The 25,785-nt window shown below is 34.2% G+C and overlaps 1 protein-coding gene across 2 annotated transcripts; it reads right to left on the bottom strand.

The window, feature by feature from the left end:
- Positions 1–7,634: 7,634 nt before the first annotated feature.
- On the bottom strand, positions 7,635–25,555 carry LOC128854776 (uncharacterized). Of its 2 annotated transcripts, none has more exons than XM_054089154.1 (7): positions 25,426–25,553; positions 11,565–11,913; positions 11,342–11,429; positions 10,799–11,261; positions 8,460–8,581; positions 8,278–8,361; positions 7,635–8,195 (listed from the first exon to the last, which is right to left on the bottom strand). In XM_054089154.1, exons 2-7 carry the CDS (start codon positions 11,772–11,774, stop codon positions 7,906–7,908), a joined length of 1,257 nt encoding a protein of 418 aa, XP_053945129.1. In that variant the 5' UTR covers positions 11,775–11,913; positions 25,426–25,553; the 3' UTR covers positions 7,635–7,905. The 2 variants fall into 2 exon arrangements, with proteins under 2 accessions (XP_053945129.1, XP_053945130.1); XM_054089155.1 differs by having other exon boundaries at positions 8,029–8,195; positions 8,282–8,361; positions 25,426–25,555.
- Between the last annotated feature and the right edge of the window lie 230 nt (positions 25,556–25,785).

Genomic DNA, 25,785 nt, shown 5'->3' with positions numbered 1-25,785 from the left:
ATGTTATACACCAACTATCACAAGTCTTCCAAACTCAAAAAGTCAATTGAAATTCCATCTGAACATGAAACGCACCCGGTAAACCAAAATATTAGCAAATATTCACACTTACATATATAGCTTTTTGAAGGTACTCCAGTAGGAAATTCATGTAGACACTTTGGATAACGAATGGCAATGTAAATCAAAAACTAAAACATACTTGTTTAAGACTTCCAATACATGACCTTAACAACTTGAAAGGCATGGGTATATATGTTCTACCATTTAAAAGAGGAAATCGGAGGAATCAGGTTAGTCAAAGTAATTAGCTCATTTTGAGGATTTTCCATTAACGCCCAAATTTCCTGGCAAACCATAAGGCTGAAACAGAAGATATAAAAATATTCCAGATTATTGTCAATATTTTACCTTGTCTTCAAATCGAAGTGACACGAAAAAGTAAGTTTTTTCATTAGAATGTCACTTTTTGTTATAAAAAATACCATAATCAAAATCAGGCGTTATTTATTCATAATTACATAATGCATATTTCCATAAATTTACATCTACATTTATATTTACTTTCTGTAGTAAACCCAACTGTGTTATCAACCTCTGCCCTTCCACTTAGCCCAAGCCGAACTGTGTGCCTATTTGCGGCCAGACTGACACTGAAGGTGAGCTTAATTGACAACATCACAATCAACGTGTAATTGGCGTGGGCTAAGCTACTCGCATCCAGGCTAACCTAACACCAAAGTAATGAGTTTGCTATGCTTGAAGCGAAATGGATGGGTCAAACCATTTGCAACCACAACGCCATGCCTTCGAGTGCACACCATAATTCGAGTATTGCCAGTTTAAAATAAACAAACGCCTGCACTTTTTATCGTTAGTGCAATAATGGGGCTCAGCTGCAAGGGAGATGACTAATGGTATTGTGAATGAGCGGAATTCAATTTACGTACGATAATTCTATAACTCAATGCGTTTATTGAGCTCAAGTGCTCGCATCAAAAGTACTTTGACCCATATATGAGAATGCATCTAAATTTAAATTGTAATGCATAATTTTAGAGTAAATTTAAATACGATAGGTTTGTATAAAACATTTTTACTTATAGATGCTTGTGTCACCCGCGGGTTGAAAATTGCATATCAAAGTAAAATAAGTGCAGAGTTCCATTCACAAGTATATTACTAACCAGGAAGGAAATGCATGTGGTAGATTAAAATGGAGCTTAATGCACCAGTCCCATGTTTGCTGCCATAATTATTGTCGGAAGAGAAACATAGATTTTTATAACTTTATCATTGCTTTCAATGTTCTGATTTTTCAGACTTGTATTTAATTAAATTTCATGCCGATGCTGCAGACGTGACTTAATGATCCAAGAATTAATTTTGATACAATTTTAAAGAGTGGGCTTAAAGTAACTTTTTCACATTTAATTAGAGGTTAGGTTAGGTTTGGCAGCCGCATCGCTCATAGAGACAGCGATGCCACTTAGACCGCCAATGGGTCCGTTGTGAGGCGCAGGGGCTGGGCTACATTTCCCTTTCTATATAGAACCATCCTGAGCTTTTGACAAAGCGTAAAAAGCTGTTGATACCTAAAGAGTATAGATTATCTATATTCATTAAGAAGTAGGATCTTAAATATCGATTCCTGCTTCTGGCTAGAGCCGGGCATGTGCAAAAAAGGTTTTGAATTGTTTCCAGCTCCTCATCATTCCTACAGCTACGACAGAAATCATGCATGTAAGCGCCTAATTTCCTTGCATAATTTCCTATAAGACAATGTTCTTCGAGGGTCCCTGCTAAGGTCCTAATTTGAAGTCTACTCAATTTTATAATATTTATTTAGATTTAGCCTTGGCAATGTTTGCGAAGCAATTTCAAAGGTATTGGCAATAATGCATCTTTGACTTAAGGGGTTATACGCAGTTATGAAGCAAATAAATGACGGGTTGTCAAGGATTTATCCTGAAGAAACTTCAGAATATTTTAATTTGAAAATTTTTGGCGGTTATAAAAGCATCCTTCAAGAACGTAACAAAATTTTTTATTTATGAAAATGTTGATTATAGAGCGCGCTGCAGGCGATTTCTGGAACCTCCTTTAAAAAAAGACGACTTACGGTGTACATCGTAACTCAGGATTGGATTATCTGAAATCAAAAAACCAAACAAATTTTGTTATTGTAATATATTAGATTATCTAGTAATTAATCGTTCGGCTAATCAAAATAGTGAATTTTCACAAAATGGCAGCTTTTAAAAGAAATGATTTCGATTTTTACGTTAAAATTTGGCCGTAAATTGATTATAAAATGGAAAATAAGTATCAGATTTACAAAAGGAACGATTAATTAGGGGAAAATGGGGAGTTGTGAGACACAGGGAGTTGTGAGACATTGTTACCTTTCGGCATTATTCATTTGTTTACATTCGATTTTAAGTGTCAACAAGTGTTCACGATGCGATCTCACTTTTCAGCTAGCATTGGTCATATTTACATGCATTCGACGCGTCTCTCCAGTTACTGTGTCTTGGAATGTCTCGGTAAGTTTTTTTCATCATTTGTTTTGCGATACATTCGATCAGTTGTTATAGCAAATTGCAAATGTCAATATATACAAATTATTAATTGTCCTATTAGCTTTGAATTTACACATTCACTTGGGCATGAACGTTCAATGTGTTTACGACTACGCGACCATTTATAAAAAAAAACGATTTGGGGAGTTGTAAGACAACAAATGTGGGGAGTTGTGAGACACCGTTTTTTTCGACGTTTTAACGCATCTTTCATAGGTACCTCGCAATATTCATGCATTGTTTGTATATATATCATCTGCAAAGGTGCAATGCCGAAAAAGTTAAGCAGAGACAACTCCATTCATTGCAATGTATGCGATCGAGCTGTGCACCTAAAGTGTGCCAATTTACGAACTGGTTATTATACATGTTCTCACTGCGAATCATTAGATTGATGGCATTGCATTTTTTAAACACTTTTTTATAAGAATTGTCTTTTCTTTTTTATTTTTCATCTTAATAAAGAACTAACAACTAGAATAAGTCATTTTTATTGATTTAAACCATGGTGTCTCACAACTCCCCACATTTTTGTATTTTGTATTATATTTTATATTAGTATATACAATTTTAATTTTAAGGAAAATTGTAGTTTTGTTAAATAGGCCATACCAATAGCTTCCAGTATTCATTGACTAAAGATTCCATCGTTGACATATGCAGAATATTAAGATTTTGAGTAATACGGGTCCAAAAACAAAACCCGTCTCACAACTCCCCATTCTCCCTTACTAGAAAATGTATCTTTAAAGATTGAGTTAAAACGGTTGACCGATCAAACAAGCCGTTTTCGAGATATCGTGTACACCGACTTGAAAAATGCCGTTTTGAAAAAGACACGTTTAAAGTTTCAATACCTACCTTAAAACGTGCCGAGGCATCTCTACATATTTAGGTATAACTCCGAAAGTATTGCTTAGATCTACTTCAAATTTCGTGCGTATACTTTTGAATATATGTACATTACAAAAATGCAATAAAAAAATCGATTTTTTTGAAAGTCATAACTGCGTATAACCCCTTAAAGAACTGATTAGTGCGTCCTTAATAAGAAGCTTAAAAGTTGCTCTTCGAATTGTAACTCTGCTCCTACACCGGTGTCCATTATAGATCCGTCCGTGTAGATCTTAATGGGTGTGTTGGATGATGGATCTTCTTCCAGCCATTCCAGCCTAGAAGGGGTTTTCATTAAGGAAGTCCTTTCGAAGCAGAGAATGGGAGGGTGATAATCACTATCACGGGGTATATCCGTATAAGAGTCTAAGATGGTTAAATGCCCATGTGAGACAGTCTTCCATTGTGAGCTCGCTCTGAGCCTTAAAGCTAAACAGGCCGCTGAGTATTTGCAGAAGAGATCTAGGGGTGGCATATTTATAGGTATAATTCTTTCTTCCTCAGCCAACTCACCTCTTTGCATGGATACATACATGGGAGCGAAGAAATGCTTTGTACTTTTTACTTGCCTTAATATGATGGATACTATTTATATTCCCAACTTAACAATAGAAAATTGAACGTTGGTTTTTAAAAATGATTTTATTGTTTTACAAGATATTTACCAAGTTAATAAATACACGTTTGTGTTCGTTTGAATGCATTTTCCAAGCACTTTGCCCAGTCGTGTTTCCAGAGCGTTTTTTAAACTGTGTGGGGTTCAGGGCAAAAACACTTTTTTACCACAATGAGAATATGGTTAGTTGGTTGGTTGAAGTGGTGATTCACCAATAATCCAATTAGTGCTTCTGCACCGTTTTTTTGACATAGCTTCACGACCAACAAGTTATACGGTTATTCCTTCATGAGTATATGCAGTCTGTGCGATTGAGAAACTTTATAAGGCCAGTTCTGCGGAGCTTTCAAAAAGCGGTTTACCAAGAGTTAACATCCTCCATAAATCTTCCATAGGGCAGGGCATTCGCAGAGGAAGTGGAGGATAGTTTCCTTTTTCTCCGGTGGATATAACTATAGCAATATATATTGTAAAGGATACCCATTTTGGCTGCCTCTTATCCTATGAACCAAAAGCCAGTTATTGTATCATAACCTTGAGTCTACAGGTATCCCTTCGTTTCATATCTGTCAATGTTGATGTTTGAATGAGGTTGTAGGTAGGCCATTACATTCTGCTAACTTTGCATGTTGTGTTATCTCTATATCTACTATCCGCGATTCGTAGATATTTTGAGGAGATGGTAAGGAGACCATACACTTTGATATTTTCTGGCACAATAACTGATTTCAATAGACTTCCCCGAAATTCGCCAGTGAGTGAACAGCGACCGCGCTAAAAATTCATTGCACCATTTTTGCGTAACGGATGGTGCTTGCTCGGAATATAATGATTTTAGTTTATCGATGAGTTTTAGCCTTATTAATTCACTTCGAAAACTGTGTTCATTATTTAATTTATTTTTGTGTTGAGATGAATTTTTAAGGTCTCTGAAATCACGTTTATGGTAAAATATGCCTAACTTTCTAAGGGGAACGTTATATGGTGCCTGATAATACTAAAAGTGGCCAAGGCCAGATACATAAAAAGCAGCCCTCGTATATACTTCATAAATAATTTACAAAGCTCGGCCAAACACCTTTTAGAAGATGTATGTATCTTTTAAAAGGTGTTTGGCCGAGCTTTTGCTCTTATTTGTGGTGTGCATCTTAAAGTTCTCTTAAAAATGCAGTGAGCTAAAGTTTTATCTAGGTCCGCATGGTAAATGGGATTTCTATCAAAAGCTTTTTGAATTATAGAAATATTTATACTTTGGGGCTTGCCATTGTCTGGCGAGTCCTGTTCGCTATTAGAAAGAGTACCTTATATTATTTTATGGTTCATATCCGCATCGGTATCAACAGAATGATAACAGAGCAGAAATATACACAGTTATGACGTCCATCAGAAACAATACCGTTTGCTCACGATATTCCAGGAATAAACAGTACGAATATTCTTATTAAGAAAATGCTTGAAATGAAAAAAAGAAAAAAATTTCATGCTAAGTCATCTCAAATGTCAACAAGTTGAGCCACTAAATACCTAAGACGGGCAAGTCACTTTGTCAGAAAGTGGAATCAGTTTTAGACTGCCAGCAACGTCGATGATAAGCCTAGTAGAAACTAAACTACCATAAAAAGTGATATCCAAGCCATTAAAAATGCATTAAAAAATGCCATTATTTCTTGAAAAGCATAAACTTGTCCATTTGAATGTTCAGATGGACGTTGAAGGAATTTAACATTTCAAAAACCTGGTTTGACTGAAGCTCTTATAGAAAGACAACTACATAAGTATGTATGTAGTATGAGTAAAGGCGATATTTTGATCGCGTTGGAGCAAAGTGTTATACACAGATGAATCATCTTTCATTGCTGGAATTACTAGAAAAAGCTGGGATTTGTTAGAGGCGCTAAATTTGTTCAGCGGTCTGTTAAACATACGACCAAGGTCCATGTTTATGAATGCATTTCTAGAAAAGGAATCCGTACTTTGAGAGTTTTTACACAAATTCTCGATATCAAATTTATTTTCAAACTCTATGCTTGTCTAAGTCGGGGACAAAACTCTGGGGTACGAATATACATAAATGATAGATCCTTTAAGCAGACCGCGACCCAAAACGCTACAGTCGACTATGCACATTTGGAAAGCAAAAAAAGGCACACATAGGTAAACTGGACTGGCCTTCTCAAACTGCGATGCAAATCCAATTAAAAATGTGAGCGGCAGGGAAAATACGTCTACAACAAAAATGCTCGCTACGACGCTAAAAAAAGTTTAGGAGATCTGTTCCTAGAAAGCCAAGCAAAAATTTGTGAAGGTGATGCCAAGTTATTAGAAAATATTGGCTTACTAGAAATAAATATACAAAACAAATACCAATATACAGGTATATACCTATCAAATGAGACTTTTTTCGATTTCAAACGTTTATTACCAAAAATGGTTTCAAATTTAATCTACAAAATAATAGCCATCGCTAGTGACACATTTTTCCCATCTCTCAGGCAATTTGTGGATGCCGCGCCAAAAAAATTCGCCATCTTTGGCCGCAAGCCAATCATCGAGCCATTTTTTGGCTTCTTCATGAGAATTGAAGCGCTGCTCGGAAAGTGCGTGGCCAATCGATGCAAACAAATAATAATCGGAAGGCGCCAAGTCTGGTGAGTAAGCCGCATGCACCAGCGGTTCCCAATCGTACGTCTCCACCAATTCCCGGATCGCGATCTTGTTCGATGTGGCGGTGCATTATTACATTGTCAGTTCATGCGGCACCCATCTTCCGACCTTTAAAACCATGCCCATGTCTTTCAAACGCTTGGAAATGGTTTTTTGGGTCACTCCCAACTGGTCTGCCATCATTTCTTGCGTTTGACCATCATCTTCATCCAACAATGCGGCGTCCTCAAACCTTTTCGGTGGCCGGCCATGGTCCTCGTTCTCCACGCTAAAATCACCACTTCGGAATTTTTCAAACCACCTCAAGCACTGTGCTCTACTTAGAGCATGTCCACCATAAGCTTCTATAAGCATTTGATTAGCTTGAGAAGCGTTTTTCTTCAATTGATAACAGAAAATCAACGATGTCCGCAAATCGCTGTTCGAAGGCATGAAATTCGACATTTTTAAGAGCGACAAAAATTCATTGTTGTATAAAACGTAACAAACAATGCACTGAATATTGTTAACAGATGACAGACGAAGAAAACAAGGCATTTGGAAAGGTTTAAAAATACTCCTAGCGACATCTATGGAATAATAGCTGAAAGTCTCATTTCATAGACTTACACACTTTTTCTTTAATATTTTACCGGCGAATCTGTTCTGTGCATAACACTGTATATGGTTGAAGTTCCAACGGTTGGTGGATTGGCCGTGCAATTTTTAAAACTTTTCAATAGAATAGTAGTAAGTTTTCTGTTAAAATAGACCGATCATATAACTTTATTTCAATTCTGCTAAAAGGGTATTCGAAAGGCGGGCATGCTACGCTTTTTCAACACGAAATTTTTTTTAGATATACCTACGACATATAGAAATTAATGATACATCAGCAATGTTATAAATATATATATTATATATTTTTTTTTCAAATTCATCGTTTGAGACTTGACGGAAGACGCTAGACAAAAAGCTTACATTAAATACATTTGCATAGCTGCATAATACACATGTTGAGAAATTAGCACATTAAAAAAACACAGAGCTCTCCAGATACTAAAACTTAAAATTAATTAAAAAAATCCAAAAATTTATAATTAAAACAAAACAAACACAATAACTTAAACTTACAAACTAAACTATGGTTACGCTTCTCATCTTTTCATATTATTCGAATTGTTGATTCAGATAATTGACAACATTGTCGCGTATATTATCCGCGCAAGGATTCAAATTCCAAAAGACCAAATTACAACCATAGCGTTGGAAGCAGTTATACCGCACAGCTTGCTCGTTGGGCGTACAGCAGCTGGCGATGGCCCAAACGCAGGCGGTGGAGGAAGATTGTGTCGGTGGAGCTGCTGTGGGATAACGAGTGGGCGTTTTTGTGACTATGGTATTAGGAATAGATCCCGCACCATTGAAGTTAGACTGGGGTCTGCTAACGGGCCCACTCGCTGGGTTGCAAAGAATGAGAAAAAAGAAAAATTTGTTAATGTAAAATAACTACGAATGTAAGAAATTAAACTGGGCACTTACTTACAACTGGCAATGGTGTAGGTGTAGTTCGTTGAGGAAATAGCGGTGCAGGGGGTCCAACTGTGATGTTTAAACGTTGATTGGCTATAAGTTTGAAGAGGTTAGTACTCTTTTACTGGCATATATGCACGAGTATATAACTACATATCAGCATTTATGATGAAAATTTTTCCGGTACTTACGATTTTTAGTTGGCGTGTAATCGCGCCAAACCACACGATCCCTATTGGAGGGGTCACCAAATCTTGTAGCAACTTGAATGACATTGATGGGGCCGTTAAAGTATTCTCCAGCAACTGGATGTCTGGATGTGGATTGAAAAAAAATATTAATAAAGTATTAGAAAGGATTAGATAGGTGACCACATTCGTATAATAAATTGTTTGGAAGAGAAAAATTCTAAATCTTCTTTATTAGAGAGGGTATTTTAAAAATGACGCCAAGATGTCAGTAATAAATAATTTCTAGATGAATGTCTTATGCCATCTTTGAGATTTGTCAGATATACAATTTTACACAAGGGAACAACGCGTTAACATCATTGAATCTTATAACGGAAATGGTCGATTTTTAAAAAACATCGAATTTGTGCGAAATAATCGTCCGAGCGGATCAACAAATCAAAGAATGGTGAAAAAATTTCAAAGAAATGGTTCCATTGGAGATAATATACAAAAAGGACATATAGATCAAAAACTGAACGTTCTGTTGAGAATATTGCTGCTGTAGCGCAAAGTGTTGCTGAACAACCTTCAACATCGATATCTCAACGTTCTGAAGAATTAAACATTCATGAATCGACTGTTTAGCTGGTTTTACCTGTAGACCTGCGCATGGTGGGCATTTAAATAATGCAATTTTTCACATATAATTGTGTAGAGCCGTATTTTGAATAAAAACGGTATAACCTGAAATAATCTAAATGTTTTCATGTTTTATTTTGAAATAACATCTAGGCGCCCCCATTAGAAGGACACTAACGGTATTTGGAAAAAAGTTTAGGCTTATAACTTATAATTAAAATAATTATAAAATTCTGTTAGGAAAGGCCAGGATTCGCAAAAGAATAAGAAAATATAGATTCGATAGGTAGCGCCGTAGTGGAAAAACTTCGTCTTTTTTAAAGGTTATATGATACGAAATGACTTGATCGACCTATTAAAGATTTGTGAATGCACGTGCTTTTACAGCGGCAGTCATATTTTCAAAAGAGCTTTTGAACAATGGTGAATGTTAAGTGCCAATTGATGCTACTATAGAATGTATTTCATTTCCTTTGAATTTTCGTGGCGTTGTGTAATCTGTTGGATAACTCATTCTGAAGGTTTTGTCCCAAATTACCACCAACCTTAAAATGTTTAAATGGATTTCTGAGGGTACCATTTTGGCAGTAATCATTAGCGCAATGAACTACGTAATTCAGGAACGAATTGCAGGCAAACCAATTGCCCACAAATATATTGGTAGCGCAACAAATGGGGACGTAGTTGTTGACTAACCCATCGAGTCTTTGAATCCATTGAATCTTCTCGGTATGCCACGGCACAATTCGTTATTCAAATTCGGAATGCCCAATTATTTGTTTGCGGAATACTAGTCCAACTGGTGAACAAAATAATGTCGTATGTCATTGAGACTGCATTCTCAATGCAAGGTCGAAATAAAAATGCTGTTTCCACGCATTCCTATCAATTGCCACCGATATGCTATTCCTCTTGAATTTTCTATGACCATTAACAAGGTCATTCACATACTGCATGCTCATAAGCCGCGCAATGAAAAAACTTTATTTATTTTTGTGGAAGGCGAAAAAACAAAAAAAAGTGGCCTCCCATAAAGCACGAGTCCTTTTTCGATATTATTTTTCACCTAAAAAGTAGTTCTAATAACAGAAATCGTGACTTTTTTTGCGTTAAATTAATTCCCCAAAAACCAGTATTGCTTGTTTGCTTTCTCTAATAGTAGGATTTTTATGCAGTTCATTTAGGTTTAGGGACTTTATTATCAAATTTTATTTCGAACACTATCTCTACAATTCCTCTCCTTCCCAGTTAAATATGTATATATCCAAAAGCAATACGGAATACGAATTTACGCTAACTGAGCTTAATTATATTAGCAGGAGAAGTCTTGGATGGATCACGGAACACAGTGAATATTTTACGAGTCTTTCTCGAGTGTCTGCGAGCACCTACATCTAACTCTTAACACACAGTTTCAAAAATGCACAGATACCCAAAATGTGTTCTTTTGTCTCAAAGTCCGCAAAGGAGATAGGTCAAATATAATTATCTTGTACATCGATGTATGTATAAATTAATACTCGAGTCTTTTTAAAATATAAAATCCTTATGATATGCCCTCCTTTCCAGTGACTAGTTGTTTCAGCAGCCACTTATGTACATTTGCTAGGGTATATATGTATTTGCTAGGGTTTTATAGTTTTTTTCGGTATAAATAGTCGCTAATTTGAGGTACTCTTAAAAAAATTTAATAACAGATTAGTCTAAGAAGTACTCACTTTTCAAAGCGCTTTGCTGGTGGATAACTAGGCAGATAGTAGTTGGCAATGTGTGCTGGACCACTTAAGCTATTGGCGTTGGTAGAAACCTTTGAAAATCTATAATATGGATTGCGCTTTTGCACCACATGTGCACCATCCCCGTTTCTATCGGTGTCGCGACGTTGTCGACGGTGATGGAATTTCTTTGGGCGCTTATTAAGCACGCGCTTCACTTCATCCTTGTTCTCTACCAGTTTGGAGTCAGCATCAGCTAAGGAAATTACTTCTACATGCATTTTTGACGAGGCCGCCTTCGACTCATCTGAGGCGATAATGGGCGCTGATGATAATATATCGAAATAGATTTTTTCCGGCTGCAGCGGATGATATTCCTCAGAGGCAGAATTATCACCAATACGACGACGTCGGTGCGCCGGATCTTTATGTTTTCGCAAGCGATGAGTTTTGTTCTTTTTGGGAACTGTTATAAGTGAATGTATAAAATGTTTTATAACTATTAGCGGTACGAATTAAAAAACTAAATTATATGCACAAATTTACCAAAATCTTCGCTAACAAAATCCTCTTTGTACATTATAACTGGATGATCCTCCTTTAATATGCCATCAATAATTTTAGCTTGATGAAACTAAAGGTTTGAGCAGAAAATTTTAATTTCATGTAATTCAATAAAGCTTAAGGCGAATGCGTGAGCACCCACCTGCTTGTGTGTGTGAATGTATATATGTACAATATGTATGCACAGCACTTCTTGTTAACCTACCTCAATATTATCTACATCGCCATATTCCTCACTCAGCGGCACTCCCTCGTCTAGCGGTACGACAATATCGCTCTCCGCTTCCTTGGGACGTGCATTCACCGGCACCGCAATCAACAGCAAAGCACATGCCAAAAACAAATAGCCGTGACACTTCCGCTTACACCGGAAATCACTGACACACGACGTAGTTACGCCACTAAACCAGGTCATCGTTGTAGGTGTGTGTGCTTTTGAGAAACAATGTTTACCTATGTGCGTTTAAACTCTAGCGCTTGTCGCAAGATAGAAGTGGGCGTGTAAGGGTGTATGTTGGTCTAAAAAGTTTTGAGCTGAATTTTATATGCTGCCTCTGAAAGAAATGTTTTCAAATAAATACGTACGTTAGATTACAAACAAACTATTTTAATAACAAAAAGTTATTTACGTATTTTTCTCTCATAATAATTTCCATTTAAAGCGCATCCCGTCGTATACGCAACTTTTTGAATGCGTGCTGCAGGTGAATATTACTCATACGTCGTGACGGACGTTGGCGATAGTGAACGCAATGGAAATAGGTGCAATGTGATTATTACTTACAAAATACAGACCTACATACGTTTTTATAAAGCTACAAGAGCAGTACCATATCGTTAACAAATTATTATTATTATTATATTGTTTATTTGTATCGTTTTTTTTAGCTGCATGAGTACTATCGATATCGATAACTTTAGTTTGACAGCTGAGAATGGCAAACTGTGTTGACATTTCTGTTGAATATGGCTTCATCGGTAATCGTTTAACGGCAGAACAACAGAATAACGGTTCCAAATTCTGGAGATGTAATTTAAAACAAATTAATCTGTTCGCGAAGTTCATAGAGAAGTGGCGGCATCATCAGACCTTATTTCTTTCGAAATGAGAAAGGAGCTGGCGTTACAGCTTGATTTACTACAATATTTAAGCCAATATTGATGCCATACGGTTAGCATTGTTGGAAGAGGTAGTAAAAAATTGGACTGATCGATTAGACCATGCAACTCGTAGCCGCGGCAGACATATGGCGGATATCATTTCAAAAAATAAGAAGGCCATGAATTTATCTACTAATATCTAATATTATCATCTAGATAATAATAAAAAAATTCATTCCAACAATATTTCTGTTTTCTATTAACATTTTAAACTCCCAAGCTCTTCAAAACAATTCCACATATAAACACAAACTAAATCGTGATTAAATAAGGGCCGAAGGGAAGGTTTATTGAAATACAAAAATTGATATAAATCGGAAACGATACAGAGATAGATAAAGTATTAAGATTGCCACTGATTATGTATCATAATGTGTTGTTCAGTGTTCAGGCTCATTTCCAAAGTTAAAATTCTCGATATTTGTTAGTAAGTGCCAAAATGGCTGATTTGTAAATAAAAAAAGGTTCTTTATTCGTACTATTTACGGGAAAATAGATTTAAGAAAGAATTATTAATATTGAAATTAGTTCAATCGAGTAATAGACAAATTTGTTGCAGTACATAGTGAAGTACCGCCATTTATTTACTATGTACTGCAACAAATTAAATTCTGTTTTACAAGTATTTTTTTCGCTAAAAATTGTAAAAAAAAATTTGAACAAATTGTAAAGAGCCTATTTTAAATTATAATTATAAATTTTCTGTATTTTCACATCCGGCAATAAAAATAAACGATGTTATTTTTTCAATAAAAAATATTTATTAAAAACGAAAAAACAAGTGAAAACAACTGATAACTCATCAATAATATGTCGATGTATAATTACTAATATTTCCACCGGTAACTGCAAATGAACAACAAAAGTTAACTCAATTATTTGTACGATTTTGTTAGAATGTATAGCATAGTTTTTTTTAGAATGTGGTGAATTATAAAGTATACATCACCTCTCTACAAACTCAATATAAACCGTTTCTGATATCTCGGCAACTGAAGCTTATCTTGTAAAACGCGAGCATCCCTTAATTTAAAACGCCCCAACTGAATTAGATCAACTATAAAAACCTTTACAACAAAAAAGATTCACAATCCAGGTACGGTGTTATTGGAACGAATTTCTTATTATTATAAATTAAGAGCGTTGATGCGGCACCGGTCTCTTTAAAAAATACTTCTTTGCATGAGCAGCAAGCCATAATATGGCGAAAGTTCAGAATATTTTACGCTTCTTAAACCCCACTACTCAACTCTACTTATCACTGGAAGAAAGAAGAAGAAAAGTCTTGTTCTACTTAGTGATACCAAAGTGAACCAGCCATCCTAAGTGTGTTTTTACGTGCACCGCACACACAAAGTGTTGTGTAATCCCTGCAAAAGCGTTTTTTATATAAAATGAGTCTAAGGAATGTATTGCACCTACTAGTAATCGCATATATTATATTTAATACGGGCTCCTTTATCAGTTGACGTTCTAAGCTTTTTTTTTCCTCATTTTCTCATGAGCATATCACCATTTTCTATACATATAAATTGCTTGTCGCATGTCTGCCTTGTAGTGTATATTTTTTATTAACCGTCGGATTAGCAATTACATGATGTACAAATATACTCATCCATGTGATTGCCTATGTGCATGTGTGCATTCGCTTATTAGATATGCAGAAAGCAATAAAAGTGGCAGCTGAAGAATTACACCCCCCTGCACAAACACCATTAAGAAGTTTACCTCACAGCCGCTAACAATCAGAGACAAACAAAAAGAAAAATGCAAAAAGCATAGAAATAAATGAGTTTGAGTTCTACAGATAAATATGTAAATTTAGTGCCGCTTTCTACTTACACCCTATTTCTGGCAGTGATGGTTGATTACTTGTTGTGGTTGCTTGGTTAGTTACTGCACTCAATTTTACTTAAACTTCCAGGCCTATACAGCTTACAAACATATACTTGTGGAAGTACATTAGCAATTTCTACTTTTTTATACATCTTTATTTTCATGAGAAATATCCCTGAAAGAAATTCGGCTGACTTTAATTTCACGTTAAATGCACTATCAGTCAACTGCTTGTCACTTACACTTTGACTACTTTACTTGCTTTCAAATGATTCCTTCTGTATGCCGAAAACTAATTTTCTTTTCACTTAACTAAATTTTGGTCATTTCTAGTTTGGGTTCAGAAGGGCTGATTAAAGAAATATTTGTGTACCACAAATTATTTTATAATGCTCGCTGAGAGTGAAAATTTTAAAATTTTTCAAATTTTACAGGAAAAAATAAACCAATTTCCTTCAAGCGCCAATTTGAAATGCTATTATCAGCTTAAGCCATTCCAAACTCCAAAATGAATTGATGAAAATTTTTTTGTACTCTTTAGGATTTATCTCATCTTCCGTGAGCATTTTGGATGTAGCAAAGTTGGAAATAAAACGGGTAGCTTGATACATAATAATATTTTAGGAAACCACTAACTTTTTTTTTTGTTTATTTGCACTAAAAGTTTTACTTCATGGGGAACAGGTCAAAAGGTTTGTAAATGAAATATTAACTTTTCATAAACAATAGACAAAAACAAAACACACTTGAAAATAGTTGAGAAGTTTCTAAATTACTGAGGTCGTTGCGCGTCATAATATAATAAGAAATATTCATTACATTAAAAAACTATGCACATTAGGGTGCCTCATCAAAAAAGTTGTTCACCAGCATTACAAAACTTATTAAACACGCATTAACTGACTATAGCAGACATTATTAACCAATTTTGACAATTTATTTGTTTCTTATTTAGTTTTAATAATTTTTTCATGACAATGTATTTCATTTTTCTACAAAAACCATATTAATTCAAATGTCGAAGGTTGTAAAAATTAAAAAAATTTAAAATCGTCATCAAATTTAACAATTTTTAATCAGAATTGGAATTTAAAACCCCATGAAATTTGGTAGAAAAATTTGAACTTTCAAGTAACACATAAATGTATGCTGACTATTTTGAGTGTTTTCTTTCACGTAAAGAATATGTTGAGGCTTCGATATATGAAGAAAATGAACAAGACCACTTGCAAGAAGTTCAAAATGACTTGAAACTTTTTTTAATTTGTACAAAGCATGAAATTTTTATTTATATGGTTTTCGTAGGAAAATGAATTATATGCTCACACAAAAATTATTAAAATTAAATGAGAAATGAACAAATTATCAAAAGTTGTCATTGAATACTGGTGAATAGTTATTTAACGCAGTATATTTAAATAATACTGCGAAAATATTTCGAAAAATTGATTTACGTGAACCTCAAAAAATTGAGTCTTTTATAAAAGAAATAAGTTTTTACATACAACTTAGATTGTTCAAACGAATCTGTCTCACGTAAATCTAAACATTCTTCGAAAATATAGTAGCGTACGTCTAAAAATTTAATAAGTTGCGTAGCTCCGATGGAAAAACAGTCTCGGCATTCTTTTTACTGACATCCTTATGTAAATAGGCTCATAGCCTATGTTGTTAGTTGTCTTAGTAGTGTAATATAATCATTTATAAAAAATAATATAATAATATAAATAATTTATTTTACTTTAGCAGCTTATTTACTGCCAATCGATTTCTCAATTGTCTTTTGTTATGTATGAGGAGATTTTAGCTCAGTTTTCTTTGTTGCAAATGGTCCTCTGGTCATATTGCGTAGTATCTTTGGGCTCCTGAAATACTCTGATTTCTGATAGTCTCAATCTTTATTTATTTATTTAATATTGTCAAAAAAAAAAACGAAGTGCTAGTAATATTGTAAATAGTCAGTTTTGTTCATTGTAGGCTTGGTGAAAACTATGTTGCCTACCCTAGATTCCACAATATACGGCCCCAGACCATAACCAAACCTCCACAGTGTTTCTAGTACAATCACACACTTTACTGGTAATCGGTTTGAAAGAAATTTGATTGTTTTTCTAAAATATTAAAAAAAGAAGTCATAAATGTTGCCACTGTCACTTTTTGTTTCACTTATTAAATCTTCAGTTTTTTAACATAAGCCGATTTATTTTCGAATGTGTTTTTGGTTTCGTCGGAGGCCGCCGACTACCATTCGAATGTGCTTGGGTACGAACCCTTGGGCATGTAACAACAAATTATAGAAAAAGTTGTTTCTAATAGCCATCGCCCCTAGACAAGCTATGGCAAACCTCGGAGAGTATTTGTGTTATAAAAAGCGACTCATAAAAATAATACATACTCAATCATCAATAAAACTGTCCAGCAGCCCAACATTATATTTTTTTGTAAAGTGTATTGAAGATTTCTTAACTAAGTCTAAAGCTGATCTAACTTTTTTGAAAAGAATCGTCGACTACATATATGAGTACAATTAATATTGTCTTTAGGAGTCTATAATAAAATTTAATGGCGCATATTTTTGTGGAATATCATAAAGAAGGTTAAAATTTCCCACAAAAATATTCTATGAAAACTTTCAGTAAGGGTCTTCTCAGACGAAATTATAATTCTAACAAATTTTAACCAAACTTTGCAAAAAAATTAACGAGATGATTCAAAACCAAAATATGTATATTTTTTTATAAATCTTTTCAATTATTACACAAGGTTTTTGATATGTTTGGAAAAAACCAAACTTGGCCGAGGCCTACTTAACGCCTGCACAATCTTGAATTAAAAGGGAACGGACGATACAATTCCCAGCAGGGAAGCTATACATATACAAACTCGTGCACATTTGTGTTTTCTCATAAGATACATCATTTCTTTATTAGTTATTTTATATTTTTACTTTTCTCTTAAAAGTAAAGTTTTGTAATATATATAAAGCAAGTTTCGGTGTTTTACCAACGCTGCTGGAATTTGGCACTGTAACTAACCGCAACAACTGGGGCTTTCACTCATCATGTCAGTAGATTTGTTTGGTTAACTTTTTAATTTCGCCGCGACAGCCGCCAAATATTCTGGTGTACATGGAAAAAGTTTGAATTGCATAACTTCGCTTTGCGGCAGTGCTTGTTATTTGGAAATGCCTGCGCGGAACGTGGAAAAGTTAATGGAAAGCAAATGGCAGTGGCAGGTTATTTTACACAATTTTTGAGAGTTTGTAAGAGGTGTTTGTTTGAGATATACACAACTTTTGATAAGTATATCTGATATGGTTTTGCCTTTTCTTAACATTTTTTTTTCTATGAAATAATGTAAATGAAAATCTATTTCCAAAATTAATGTTCAGGGTAAATGTTTGTTCACACAGCGCCAAGCCGAATGTTCCATGTTAGGTGACAATGTTCACTTTTGACGTCAAAGCTTTTTAAATAAACTAAATGTCAACTTCAGACAATGACTTAGAAACTACTGATTCATCCCTAACCATGCACTATTAGTACAGTTTATGACCTGGAGGCATAACTCTTCCATAAGTTTTGAAAACGAGGTTGAAACTGACGTTGCTCTCAATGATGAGCACTAGAGATAATCGCTTTGGGTATTTTTGATTCCCTAAACAAACTCCTAATTCCTGAATTTCCAGAATTCTCTGAGAAATAAATTAGACAATACTTACTCAGACGCAGCTACACAGGAAAAACTATAATATAATTTTTAGCCTAAAAATGTTGGTACCTGAATCAACTCGAGAAATGGGCAAGATTTCACTACTTCGAACTATAATTGTAAGGTCACTGATAAATCAGTTACGACTAGCTTGAAGGCCAAAAACCGGGGAAGTAAGACCAGTTATGCTGCAGATATGTACGCAATTGAACTGACCAAATGATATTCATAATCATCGAATCGAAATATGCTCAAAGTTATTTAGAAACTTTAAGGATCAGCTAAAGAAACTGAAATATTATTCATAATCATCGAATCGAAATATGCTCAAAGTTATTTAGAAACTTTAAGGATCAGCTAAAGAAACTGAAATATTGTTTTTTTTTCTGTTTTCGTTTTCAGTTCTATCCTTTTGGTAAAACACCCCTTGCTTACTTACGTACTCAAGTACTTTGACACTAAGTAAGTTGGTCACGACCGAATGCATATTTGCTAAAGCTAAAGTAAAAATTATTGACTTTGGCAAGAAATTTATTCACAAGAAAGCACTTAAGCATTTCCCATTATATTATGCAGAAAAAAATGCCAGCAACTGGTAGCATATTTTATGTTTTTCTTAAGTACATTCTAAAAATATATACATAAGTATGTTTCGAAAAAGTTTTTCTCGATAGTCTTTTTTGCACTATTTACCATTGCTTTTCTGAAGCGTACATTTGAGGTTGTAACTTATGGAGATACAAATTTGTCCCACAAAATCGTTTAGTTATTTATGGTCACGAAGAAAGAAATATTAAATACATTTATTTTATTTACATATGAATGCGTCTATTTTAAATATGAAACTCATTATGTTTTATGATTAGGGCAACAAAATTTTTCAATGAAGCTTTAAGCATAGATTTATTATCTGTTAAGTTAAAATCAAAATACTAGAAGAGAAAGGTTAGCTCACAAAATATTTTAGTACCTCTTTGCACTATTTTATTTTCAAGACAATGGACTTTTTGTTTTGCATTTTCTTCAAGTATAATATCTTAAAATCCGACAAAGTTATTCAACAGTTAACAGAGGGCGCTCGGACACTACATAAATCGATAGCAAAACTTTAAATGCGTTTTTCTCAAAACTATGTTTTTTGGACTGCTGATCACTGTAACATAAAAACCGCTAGATAGATTTCAATAAAATTAATACTGCTTTTGAAAAACATAGAAAACTCGTGCCTTATCGAAGGATTGTTTTCAAAAATTTCGATTTTTTGTAAACAATTAAGTGTCAGTTTTTTCTCAAAAATCTGAAAAATATTTTCTGAGGTCTCCATATTATTAATTAAAAAAAAGCTTGAACCACGAACAAGATTACACTGTGTGACAAAAAAAAAATTAAATATACTTTTATGGAGACCTAGCACAACTTGTGGCTATAGAAAAACTAAACAAAATGGTATAGGAGAAATTTCCAATACACCCCCAAAATCTCATTTTATGGCCATAAAACCGTTTTTCAGTAGGTTGATGTGAAGAATCACTCCTAACTTCGCCAATTTCCATCCGATTTCGAATTTGTTTTTTTTTAGTTCGAAAGAACAAAAACAAGCCTTTTTGACAGTGTGTTGACAATTTTTCTGAAATGACAACTGACGAGACTGTAGACGGAAGTATTTGGAATTTTTTTATTTTTTCTCTATTTTTTCAATTTTGACATAATTTTTACGATATTATCCGATATTGAGGATATTTTTTAGTACACTACTGTTATAGTAAATTTAATTTTGCGTCGAATGAGCTATATTTGACTGTAATTGAATTAAAATTAATAGAGTTGTGTGAGTTTTAAGATTTTTTTTTTTTTTTCTAATACTGTCACTGTGTTATCTATTAATAAAACTAGTTTCTCTTGTCCGATTGATTTTAGATAAATCTCCAAGGACTTCTGATGATCACCGCAAGGGTCTTCTGGAGAAACGGCCTCCCCACAAACAGGGAAAACTTTTAGAATCATAATTTTTTTTTTTTTGAAATTTTGCTTAAGTCAAGTCGAAACATGATGTATTAATGTTATGTTTTTATTTTGTAAAATAAAGCAATTGACCAGCAAAGAAAAATTATTGAAAATCATTATTTTTTCGGACCTCTGACTACCCCTAACCCCAAATTAAGCCAATTTGATAGAAGCTTCTGCAAGATATGTTGAAACATAATATTTCACACAGTCATGAAATATCTTTTGCCAAAGACTATATAAAAAATGAATTAGAGTCCCGAATATCAATGCGTAATTACAAAAAATCTGACTCATATCTTTCCCATCTCTCATTTGAATTTGTTTGAATGGGATAGATGTCTGCGTTCAGTTTTTTTTTTCGGTAGTTGCTAACATTTGCCAAGCTTCACGGTTCTATAAATCTTTCAATAATTCGTATCATTCGAATGATTGGCTCAGATTGGCTGAAACTATGATATGGTTTATACCTGAGTTTGCAGCAGAGTTGTAAAAGAATCGAGCCATTTATGGCATAGTTAGACTAAAGTTTTGGTACTAATAATCCACTTTAAAGTTTGTTTTTGTTAGACTATCACTTGAATGAAGTCACTTTCAGAAGTCATGTGAATGAAGTCTCTCATTGAAGTATTTTTCAGTTATCTAGAGTCGTCATTTCCGCTTTTTCACTATTAAAAGAGCATACATTTAATTCAATGCACCCCTATTTAGCTCAGTCGCCATGAAAAGACTATTTTCGTTTGTTCCTCTAATTAATGCACCACGCAGATGCCGTCTATCAGACAACAGTTTCGACCAGTTATTGCTGGTAAACATAAATAGTGGGCTATAAGTTCCTATATAGTAGTTCTAATTTGATAAGTAATTGAAGAGCTTTTGACTGCATTCGTTTAAAACCCTGGTTTACAGTAATAGCAGCGCGATATATGGCAAAGTTTTGACTATTAATTTTTTAATTTAAGATTTTCCAAAAAATTCTAGGTATCCAACTTTGTTAACGATGTTACGCACTTTTTCCTTTCTGTCTGTGTTGATAACGTCAAGAACGTCAGCAATGACAAAATTTGCAAAACTCAAAGCGTTTACTGAGCCACTTCAGTTTTGCACTTTATTAAACAACATTTTGTACATAGTTTAAAATAGAAGTTATATGGCTCTTATAGCAGAACGAAGTAAATTTAAAAAAAAATTGTATCAACTTGCAATGTTGATACAATCACAAGAATTCCTATGCGTGCCAATCATACACTTAATAAAGGGTTTCCCAATAACAGGTGTTATCTATCGCTATCGAGGGATGATTAACGATTTTTTATGGCCGGAGTTGGATGGTACTGATATGGACAACGTTATTTTCAACAAGACGGCGCTACGTGTCACACAAGAACGTAACCACTGCTCTTTTACGGGAAAAGTTTCCGGACCGTGTTTTCTCTCAAAGAGGTGATCACAATTGGCTACCGAGATCTTGTGATTTAACACCTTGTGACCTTTTTCTTTGAGCCACGTGAAAGAGAAGGCTTACGCCAACAGCGCAGGGTCGATTCAAGACCTCCAAGAAGGAATTCGTGAGGCTATCGAGGACATAGGGCAGCCACTTTGCAAAACTTCCACAAAGTGGAGAAAAATTAGCCATTCAATTCTGATTTTGAATAACTTTTTTACTAAATAACTTTATTATAAAAAAATAAAATTGAAAATCATAATTAAGTGTTTGAAAACTATTGTTATTCCCCTCTCTCTCTCTTATCTTCACAGTCTGTGGTGGACCATATCTTCATCTACAATCCTCCTCCAATTCAGTCCCTCTCTAGCCTCGTTTCTCCAATTACGAACGTTCATCTCTTTTAAGACTGCTTCTACGTCATCAAGCCATCTCTTTCTTGGTCGGCCTCTCTTTCTTCTTCCAACTGGACGCAAAGTAAACACCCTTTTTTGGATTCTTTCGATGGGAATTCCTATGATGTGGACATTCCATCTAATTCACTGCGCTTTAATAAAATATATTACATTTTCTCCGCCAATAAGGTTTTCAATTTCGTTGTTATAACGGCTGCGACACGTGCCGCTTTCAAGCCGAATAGGACCTTTTTCTCATTATGGTTCTTTCAAATTGCAATAGCTGGTTTATATCATTAGCTTTCGGTGTCCAGATTTCAGCATCATAAGTATGAACCAGACGTATCAAAGTTTTATACATCTGGATTTTCTGCATTCGTGATAAAACCTTTGATCTGAACAATTTTATATTTGTATAGTACGTCTTATTAGCAGATTTAATTCTTTCATCTATTGCAATTGATGTGTCTTTACTCGCTGAAAGAACGAATCCTAAGTATTTAAATTCATTTACATTTTCAAAAACAAAATCATCCATGGCTAGTTTGTTGGCATCCATATTACGTGCTGAGCGAAACATAAACTTAGTGTTTTCGGCCTTGACATTCAGGTCTATAATTTTTGCTTTTGTTTATAGCAGCTTTACTATGCGAATTAGTTTGTTTTTGTTTTTTGCCAATGAGCATAAGTACATATTTGAAAATCTTTGTTAAATATTGTTCCGGGCAAGTTAATCTCTTTTACAACTGTGTGCAACATAAGGTGGGAAATCAGAGCGGACAATGCGTCTCCTTATTTAACAGCAGACAGGACCTGGAAGGGTTCAGACATTTCCCCTTGTACTAGCACCTTGCTGGTAGTATTCTTCAACGTGCAAAGAACCAGTTCAATCAGTTTCAACGGAACCCCAAGTTTTTGGAAACAGTGTTTGATTTGCTTTCTGTCTAGACTATCAATCGCTTTTTTAAAATCGATAAATATGCAGAATATATCAATGTATGCTCGAAAAATTTTTCAAAAATTTGGTTTACCCGTAAACCTTGATGAATTGTTGATCAATTGCTTCTAAAGCCACACCGGTATTAATTTATTACTTCATCAGCACAAACTTTGATACGCTCGTACACAATATTTGTGAACACTTTGTTGTTACTCCTTCCTTTTCATTTGTATTTTATGCATGTTTCTCAACAGTAGTCTTTTTAGCGAGTCGTAAAAATTTGCGACCAACATTATATGGTGTCGTGTCAACATGCCTAATATTTACTACAATCTATCAAAAAAACTTTGCGATATTTTTCCAAAGCTAATCAAATGTGACCACCGTAATAAAAATCAGAAAAGTGTAGAAGGAAGGAGTGGAGGCAGCCAATGAAAAGAAGAAGAAATATTATATATTATTATTAGATAAACGATTTTATTTGCGTGATTCGCATTTAATTTTAATTTTAAAACGGCATTTCTCATTTCTGTAATTAAATGGTGCACTGACTGAAGATTTAATTGCGATCACTCGCTTACTTTCGCTGTTGTTTTACTTTACCATCTGTATTAGCAAGTGGACCCTATAATACTTTACGCATTTCTTAAAGCACCAAATCCAACTCGCAGTATGGATAATCCACAACTTTCTGTGAGAGTGGATAGTCATATTAGCATTAAATTTTATTTTACAGCGTACCCCTACCTGTCAATTGGTTCCGCTCACAGGCGCAAACAAATGCAATTGAAATATTTGTAGCCACCACTTAGCTTGCAAAAATTGCAATAAATGCAGGTAAATGACGGGAAGCCACTCAATTTGGCTGCGTTTGGTGCAAAGTTGGAGTATTGATACAGTTCTTTTAGAGCATTTTTTTTGTGTTTGTTTTTCGAAACTGCTGCGTGAAACAGCGTTTCTGTCGAATATGAGCACCGCATAGTGAGTGTTTCTGAACTTTTATGGGTTGAAATTTAAAGCTTGAGCTTGAAAGACCTATGAGTTCAGCAGGAAGGCGCATCATTCAGACCATGAATCAATCGATATTTTGCGCATGTTATCAGTGGCTTTCGCTGGATAAAACTCCGAGCTACTATTTAACTATTCTTTTTGAATTTTTTGAAAAAACCAGCGTGAATTGGTTAGCACTGAAACGATTCAGACTCCTAAACAGGTATTATTCGAACCACTCGTGTGAAGGAGCCAGCACCCGTTGACCAGATTTATAAGAGGTGGGTCGTAAGCGTGAATTACTGCAATTCCAGTTTAAGTAGCAACTAAATTTGAAACGTAGGCCATGAATAATTAAAGTAGTTGCTCTTTCTGCATCCATTTGCCAGGTATTCGGGTGCGCCTCTCATAAAGTTTGCTGCTGCACCTGATTGGCGCGCGTTGTTTTTATGAGAAGCTGTTTCATGGCATTTTTTCATTATCCAGCGTATTATTTATTTTTTAGTTATTTATTTTTTTCTTTGGTATTTCATATCACCAATGGAAATCGAATCATCAATACCTATGGCATCTCTGTAGTTTACAGTGACACATTTTTTTTTCAATGTATTTTATTTTTAAAATTAATCGCTATGATTGTTTTTAAGCGTATATGCTTTTGCACCTTAAGTTTTTATGAAGTAGTTGTAGATAATTTCAATTTTTTTATTGGTTACAGGCAAATGCCGATAAGCATTTTTTCTAAAATGAATGAATTAGTATGGGCTGGTAAAATTATTAAACAATCGTTTGTAGAATACACATATGTTCGTATGTCACTGGCTGTCAGTAGAGTTCTTATAGAAAACGATTTGTTGTTGGGATAAATATTTATCTAAAAACCCCGATCAAAAATTAAAAACTTTTGGTAGAAAGGATAAATTAATTTTAATCCTTTTCGTGGATTTTTCCACAATAAATGCATTGATGAGCACACATTTCGTTTAATTTTTTATTTGTAGAGTATGAGTAATCTTATAGAAAATATTTTTTTTAATTATGCAACATTTTGTATTAAACTTTTATTCAACCATAGTTTTTAGGTTTTTCATAGAAACATTTATCAAAAAATGTATATTACTTTAAGTCACTGTTTTTTCTGTTTTTAATAAACAAGGCACAAATATTTCCTCTTATAAACAAGTAAAAAATATGTTTTTTTTGTTTTTATAAACAATGGTCAGATGTTTTCAACGAACACATTTTTGCTTGAGAATTTTTTCTCTGGATGCACACTGTTAATATATTTGGCTTAGATCACAAACTCTCAGAATTTATATTGTTTACATTTTCAAGCCTATGCACATATATGTAAATATTTACTTTTTTTATTGTTGTTTGTCCAAACGACTAGTGGTATGGCTGCTTAAACCACTTTGCGTAAATCCCTCGATCAATTGCTTTGGTATTTTTCTTTTTTTTATAACCTTCACTTTTTTTGCTCCAAATTTGCCAACAGCAATAAATTAATTCTTTTTTATTTTTATTTTTTATTATTATTTTTTAACAGTTATTCACAATTTAGCTCATACACATAAAATCTTACCCCAATTAAGGACACTACGCGTACGTGACTCCTTTTGCTTGTCAGACACACTCAAAAAGAAATATGATGTATGTATTTTTCGGTGCTGAATACGTCCAGCGTATTGCGATTCAGCTAAAGAATTGAGAAGTCATATACCAGCAGCAATGCTTTTTATATAAATCAACAGCAATGAGTCAATTTCACTCTCATAGCAACTGCAGCATACGCAAGCAATTGAGGCGAGGTGGAGGATCTTAAGGCAAAAAAAAGAAAAGCAAAAACCCAAAAGCAGAAACTAAAAGCAAAAATCCAGAAACAAATGCAAAAACAAAAAAAAAAACAAAAAACAATAGCAACAAATTTTAAATAAATAAACAA

Source organism: Anastrepha ludens, chromosome 2 (genome assembly GCF_028408465.1).
Source record: "Anastrepha ludens isolate Willacy chromosome 2, idAnaLude1.1, whole genome shotgun sequence".
NCBI classification, from domain to species: Eukaryota; Metazoa; Arthropoda; class Insecta; order Diptera; family Tephritidae; genus Anastrepha; species Anastrepha ludens.
This window is presented reverse-complemented; position numbering and strand designations above follow the sequence as displayed.

Excerpts from the sequence above, each read along its gene's own strand:
- LOC128854776 (XM_054089154.1), bottom strand. The coding sequence starts at position 11,774 with ATGACCTGGTTTAGTGGCGTAACTACGTCGTGTGTCAGTGATTTCCGG. Across the intron at positions 11,430-11,564 it reads GCGATGTAGATAATATTGAG|TTTCATCAAGCTAAAATTAT; the intron begins GTAGGTTAACAA and ends TCAAACCTTTAG. Across the intron at positions 8,196-8,277 it reads TACACCATTGCCAGTTGTAA|CGAGTGGGCCCGTTAGCAGA; the intron begins GTAAGTGCCCAG and ends TTTGCAACCCAG.